The 6,932-nt window shown below is 34.1% G+C and overlaps 1 protein-coding gene across 1 annotated transcript; it reads left to right on the top strand.

The window, feature by feature from the left end:
* Positions 1-706: 706 nt before the first annotated feature.
* LOC104216198 (protein SYM1-like) lies at positions 707-5,636 on the top strand. The gene is made up of 4 exons (XM_009766197.2): positions 707-1,050; positions 1,917-2,145; positions 4,844-4,968; positions 5,199-5,636. Exons 1-4 carry the CDS (start codon positions 748-750, stop codon positions 5,280-5,282), a joined length of 741 nt encoding a protein of 246 aa, XP_009764499.1. The 5' UTR covers positions 707-747; the 3' UTR covers positions 5,283-5,636.
* The last annotated feature ends 1,296 nt before the right edge of the window (positions 5,637-6,932 follow it).

The raw sequence follows: 6,932 nt of genomic DNA, 5'->3' as shown, positions 1-6,932 counted from the left end.
GCAAATAACCCTTTTAAATGCCTAACATTTAAGCGGCGAAGTAGTTTTAAATAGGATTTACAATATCCCATAACTTTAGGCATTTATTAGTCCAATTAAAAATGAAGATTGATTTTCCAAATCTTCGAATGTGATACAAAATTAATACATTATAATTTCTTCTTATCCATTTAATTTTATCCTAAGTCTTTCCTAAATTCTTATTTATTTTGTCTTACTTTTCTATGTGTCTTATTCTTAAGACGCCGCTTATTTTATATTTTAACTCACTCCAAAGTACAAATAGTCATATGTTATTTCCATTTACGTCTTTTATATTTTTTATTTTGTTTCTATTATAGCTTTTTAATTAATTTTTCACCTCCATATCTAGTTAATATATAAGAAAATCTATGAGTGGATCAATATATAGATATAAAATATAAATATAGATGTAGATACTAATATACATATAAATATAAATATAGATATATAGATTAGATTTGTCTAAGATTTATTTGAATTATGTATAAGATTAATTCAACTACTTCATTAATTATGTTTCCATTTATACTTTCTAATTATTAATGTTGTGTTTAAATTGCCAATTGGCTTCTTTTTGACTTGACACTTGACTTAACCACAATGCATACTATCCTGCTTTTAATATAATATAGAATTAGATTACTCAAAAACCCTCCCTCCACCCAAATATCCGATATATAACCTTAAAACCCCAAAATCATACAATTCATTCAGAACCCAAAAATGGGAATCAATTTTCTAACAAGCTTAGCTAAACGCACCATGATTCAACATTCAAAACGCAGTTTCATTTCCAAGAATTCAATTTCCAGAATATGTACTAACAATTTCAAAACAACTACAGTTCCTACAACCCCTTCTTCTTTCTCATCTTTGTTTATTCTTCGAAAATCATATTCATCTGCCTCTTCAAAAACCCAAGTGGGATTTTTGGGTTGGTATTTAGGAGCTTTAGAGTCTCGTCCAATTATTACAAAAAGTGTATCCTCTGCTGTTATTTATGCTGCTGCTGACCTAACTTCCCAGGTATTTTTCCCATTTCTTTGTCTGATTTTTCATTTAAGCGTGTTTAGTATACATAAATTGTTTCCCGTGGAGAATATTTTACAGCGGAAAATAATACCAACGAAAGCAAAAAAAAAAAGCACTAAGTGGTTTTTTCCCTTTACCCGATACTTGTGCTGGTGGGAAGTAGTGCGCACAAGCTAGCCCGAACACCTCCGCCATAAAAAAAATAATTCAGTGGAAAATATTTTACATTATGAAGTTATTTTCTGGACCATATTTGTTTGATTGGATATCTAAGCAGGTAATACATGATAATGGTACAAATTGGATGTTATGATATTAAGATAGTCTATTTGGTGATATTTTGTGTTGTAGAGGATCATGTCTAAGCAACGATTTAAGCAAGTGAGACAGAGTAAGAGAGAGGTATATTTGTAAAGAAGGACTTGCATTTTCCTGTCTTTTGAGAGAAAATATTTTAAATAATTCAAAATAACCAAACTGGATAATCGTTTCATCTCGTGGCGGGGCCACATGCAAGTTGAATCCCCTTCATCGGAAAGTTGTATTGCGTAAATAGGGGTAAAGAAAATATTTTTATACTTCTATAGAATTTTGAATCCTCTTAAAATAAGAGAAATACATGTTCAAATTCCAGGTGTGCCATTTTTGGATTTTTTTGAATTCCCTTATCAGAATTATTGGCTCAAGCCACTGTTTCATTATGGAAAGCAGTTTCCCAAAAAACAGTTTTCACCATGCCAAACACACTATATAATGTGATTTTTGCTTTAATTAGGTAAAAGAACCGGCAAGTTTTAATTTTTGGTGCAATAAAATTGGTTAAACATGACTCATGAGTTATGTGGTTTGCATTTTGTCAGATGATTACGATGTCGCCTTCAGATTCTTTAGATATAATTAGGACTCTGCGTATGGCTGGCTTTGGACTATTAATTTTAGGAACTGCTCAACATCATTGGTTTAACTTTATGGGGAGGGTATTGCCAAATCGGGATATCGTTAGTACGTTGAAGAAACTGTTGATGGGACAGCTTGCTTTTGGGCCTGTGATTAACTCTGTTTTCTTCTCTTTCAATGCTGCCCTACAAGGTACACACTAGGTGCTTTTCTGTTTCATTCGCTTTCTGCCTAATTCTTGCTTTCTGGTAGTGAAGTAGCTAATTTGTTTCTCGATTATGCGATTTTGATGAATGACACTGATAGACATATAATTATACATCTTGAGTATGAATATGCACCTCAAATTGGGGAAGTGGAAGACTGCCAAAGCAATTGTAGTAGAAATGCCACACGAGTATGCGGCAATATCTGGGGTCATCAATGAGGAATCGGATAAGAGAATGTTGGTTGAAAAGGCTAAAAGAGGGAAATTTAAGGTACTGATAGTCAGGAAAACATGTGGGGAATTGTTCAGAATAGCAGTTCAGAATCCAGAAAGCAGCATTATGACGATTAGACGATTGATAAACACTACACCTATATTTGGGTGCTTCAAACTTGCTTCTTCCGGCAGTATGGTAACTATCTCTGTGTTTCTAAATGGAGTTTATTCTAGTACTTTTACTCCATAATATGTGGATGATATAGTATAAAAAAGTATCATAATTTGATATAACCCCTTTAAATATAAGGTAAAAGTACCAATTTAATTCTTATTAAAAATTGTATACGGGCAGTCATATAGTTTAGTAGCTAGTCTATTAAAGTTGTGGATGTGCATTAGGTGAGAGGACCAAAGCAAACACTTAGATTAATTCAAGATTAAATGTGCTTAGTTTTGACATCACAAGAACAAACTCGGAATTTGAGGGATCAAAAGTGCAATTATATATATTATAATTCTTTTTAATTATTGAAAGAAAAACCGTAATATTCTTCATCTAAACATAGTAAAGGCAATCTTTTGCCATCTTAACTGAAGTCTTGTGATCGCTAAAAAGGATACTGGGTGAGGGTGGAGGTGAAATGGGTGGTGGGGTCTTGGAGAAGATTGAGGGGGCTTAGAGACAAGTGTCATGGGTAAACACAGGCAGGAGGTTTGAAGCATGACTGCAAGAGAGTTCTGTGACCAGACGGGAGTTGCTAATGATCGGGGCTAGGGGAGTGGGTTCGTGAGTGGTTGAGGAGGAAAACATTCATTCTGTATCTTGTGGTTCTCAAACTTGATTCATGGAGGGTTGGTTGAAGTGTGAACAGCCAATTAAGTAAATTGTAAATGGACAAAAGCTATATCCGAATCACTCTAAAAGTCATTCATTGGAGAATAATTTTGAAGAGGGAAAAGATTAAAAAAAAAAAAATTCCTCAGAGAACTTCTTTATAAGAGCAATGGTTTTTCTAAACGAGTGATTTTTCTTGGGTGAAAGTGTTTTGAAATACTTTTTTTTTCCTGCTAAAACTTTTTACAGGTCTAAATTGATTAAACAATTGAATTATTGGAGTAATGGTTTGTTAGTTTAGGATTTACTCTTTTAACCATACGAATCTTTTCAGGAGTGGTATTTGCTAATGTAGCAAGAGATCATATTGGAATTGGGACACAAAAGAGACTTGGGCATTTAATACTTGGATCGTTTTGCAATTTACTTGCATACTTGAACAAAGTGGTCAATGTATTAAGGAATTAGGTTACATAGTTATGGTTCTTTTCCATCACCGTTTAGCTGAATTCAAGACTAGTTATTACAACTACAGTGTAGGGGCAATTTTAAGTCAAACGAAAACGTGTAGGCTCTGATAAGCTAGTAGGTTAACGGAGGTTATCTATAAGACAAATTAGATATGATGGGGGTAACTTTGGCCCATTTCCCAATTAAAAATGGAAGGACCTTTGACTGGAGTATATTATTTCTTGCCATTGAGTTACTAATACTAAAGGGTTGGCTGGACATTCAGCTGTTATCCATTCAATATAAGTAGATACCGATTACCAATCGTCAGATTTGATCTCTTGAGAAACTTAAGAAGATACATTGCTCTGGCCTAAAACTTGATTGGCACAATAGGGATGTTATATTCTAGTTGTGATTTCTTTTTTGCTATTCTTGGTGTGTCTTTCCACCTGAACTAAGGAAACATATATTTGCCCGTTGATGCATGTAGCATAGTTGCAACAATCTTCTTAACTACATGCATATTATTCTATCAAGATGTTTAAGTTGTGGGACTAGTTGAATGGTATCATCTAAATTTACCACGTGCACGGCTGAGCCTCTGAATATTACACTGATGATCTGATTGTTCTTAAGGTATCATCTCTGCCAATATATATATGTAAATATGATTAAAGAGGATAAAATGGTTAGCTTCTGCTTTCTACCATCAAACAGAGCTTTGACATCATTCTTAGCTGTTGGCAGTGCCAGAGATGTGAAGCTAAGGATCCATCACTAATGAAACTTAATGAGAGTTTCATGTCTATTGAAAAAGGGCAGCCCAGTGCAGTAAGCTCCCTCTATGCATTGGGTCTGGGGAAGGGACGGACACATGGGTTTATTGTACGCAGCCTTGCCCTGCATTTCTGCAAGAGGCTATTTCCACGGCTCGAACCAGGAGAGTTTCATGACTATGCTATCAATTGTATAGGAATCTATTTTTTTTTTTTGCCTCATAGAGTTAGAAGTTCTTTGTAGGAAATCCGCATATGTGATCTAGGATTATTTGTCCGCTTCACCGAGTCTGATGGTTGCATATGCCTTTTCGCTTACTGTCTCATTGGCTCAACATGATTTACTCGATTTTTATTTGATGATTTACAACTTTGACTATTCTCATTTGTCACATTCAGGTGAGAATGGGGAGGAAATCGCTGCAAGGTTGAAGCGTGACCTGCTCCCAACAATGATGAATGGCCTAATGTACTGGCCGTTTTGTGATTTCTTGACATATAAAGTAATCCCTGTCCATTTGCAGGTACTATATTGTACTCGTTTTTTCTAGTGACAGCTAGTGCATTATCTTTAATGAGATGATCCACAGTTTCTGGGGTCTGACTACCTGTCCTTATGGGTAGCATATATTACTCTGCGTTTTTCATCAATTTCACATTCATCTAAATTGCTCAATTCACAGCTTCAACTATTCTGAACCTGGTATTTTAAACATTTATGAGGTTTAATGTTTTTGGTAATGCTCTTTGGCAGCCATTGGCCAATAGTGCATTCGCATATGCATGGTCGATATATTTGACGTATGTGGCAAGTTTAAAGAAAGCTGTTGCTGTTTAGTTTGTAAGCCCTGCTCTGCTCTGGAAGCTCGAAGCGCGCAAGGATAGAATTTAAGAGAAAATGATTGCCGATAACCGCTGCATATTGAGGAGATCAACAATGATAGCAGAAGGAAAAAAACAGGGTCTAGAGTAGATTTTGATTCATTCTTACATTTATTTCCGTTATTTTAAATTAAATTTGCACTGTATTGATGAAGGAGAGTCGTTGAGAATATTCCACGTCTGTTACTTGTACAAAGTTGCATTTCATAGTGTTTGCATTACACAATATATCATTTTACATAACTTTTTCAATTTTTTAGAACTTCTTTTCATTATTAAACATTTGGAATTTGACGTGGAGTTGCAATCATGCATATTGCTTTTTATATTTGAAAACAATTTGACTTTAAGTTTTTCAATTTTACTCATAATGAGAAGCTTTTATAGCTACACAAATATTATGATCCCACGGAGTTTTTACCTTTTAAACTTTTAAGATCAAAATTATTCTTTTTCTTAGATTAGGTACCAAATCAAATTACCTCAAATAAATTGACAAATTGGAGTAATGCTGTACAGAAGCGTTATGCTTCTACTGTTCAGGTTGGGGTGCATTTATGGACAGCAGTTTGTAGTACTGTTGATCTCTATTAAAGTATTCATTTTCATGTGGTGTAGTAGCCATGCTAATTTCAAATGTCAGGAGAAGCCTGTGACCAAAATGACTAGCAATATACTATTTTATCATGAATTCAATTTAAGTTGTTCCTCACTTTGATCACTAATAATATGATAAACTCTACTCATGAGATACATTTTACCTTTCACCAGCACCGATAAAGTATGACACTTTACTTTATTGTAAACTACAACAAAAATATAAAAGTATCATCTCTAACGGTTAAATTTTTTACATGATGCCTTTTACATTTAATAGGTATTAGGGTAAATATAAATTTGGATTGAGTCATATTATTGTTGTGATATCCATTTGTTGTCGATATCTATAACTTGACTTTTTTCTGTTAATTATGTGGGCACGCTATCACACCATACCTAAATCCCCGCAATTTGTAACCACTACTTCCGGCTTGAATCGTACGTGTATATCCAAAAAAATAAGTATAGGTGAAGTATATGCCATATATTTTAGAATTGACACTCTCAACTTCCAATTTAGAATTCGTGAAGTTTAAATTTTGAATCCGCTATGGATGTCAATACAAAGAAGTTAAACTAATTCTTTTTTATCTTTACATTCCACATGTTACAACTTATATAAGAAGCCAAAAGATCTCTATTTTTTGATTGCGATGATAGGAAAAAGGTGGTGGTGTCCTGTCCCAAAACCAATGTTCTAAGATGAAAGGCTGCAAAGGCTCGTTTTCCATCATGTTTAGCATTCAATTCGCTGCATTCCCCACTGTATTTTGCAACTCAAAAACAAAAACTAATCAAAGTACATTAATAACTCTCTCTTTCATTTACTGTCCCCTATACACATTGCATTGTTACTACAATGACACCCCACATTATCATCTCCATGACTCATCCTTACTATATTATTTCTTTATTATGTTTTAATAATAATTCTCTTTATTATATACTCCAACATGGGCTAGAATGAGTGCTTGTTCTTCTTCTTTTTCATCTACCAAAGGCGGGT

Source organism: Nicotiana sylvestris, chromosome 10 (assembly GCF_000393655.2).
Source record: "Nicotiana sylvestris chromosome 10, ASM39365v2, whole genome shotgun sequence".
NCBI lineage: Eukaryota > Viridiplantae > Streptophyta > Magnoliopsida > Solanales > Solanaceae > Nicotiana > Nicotiana sylvestris.
The sequence above is the reverse complement of the archived record's forward strand: the minus strand, read 5'-3'. Positions and strand labels throughout refer to the sequence as shown.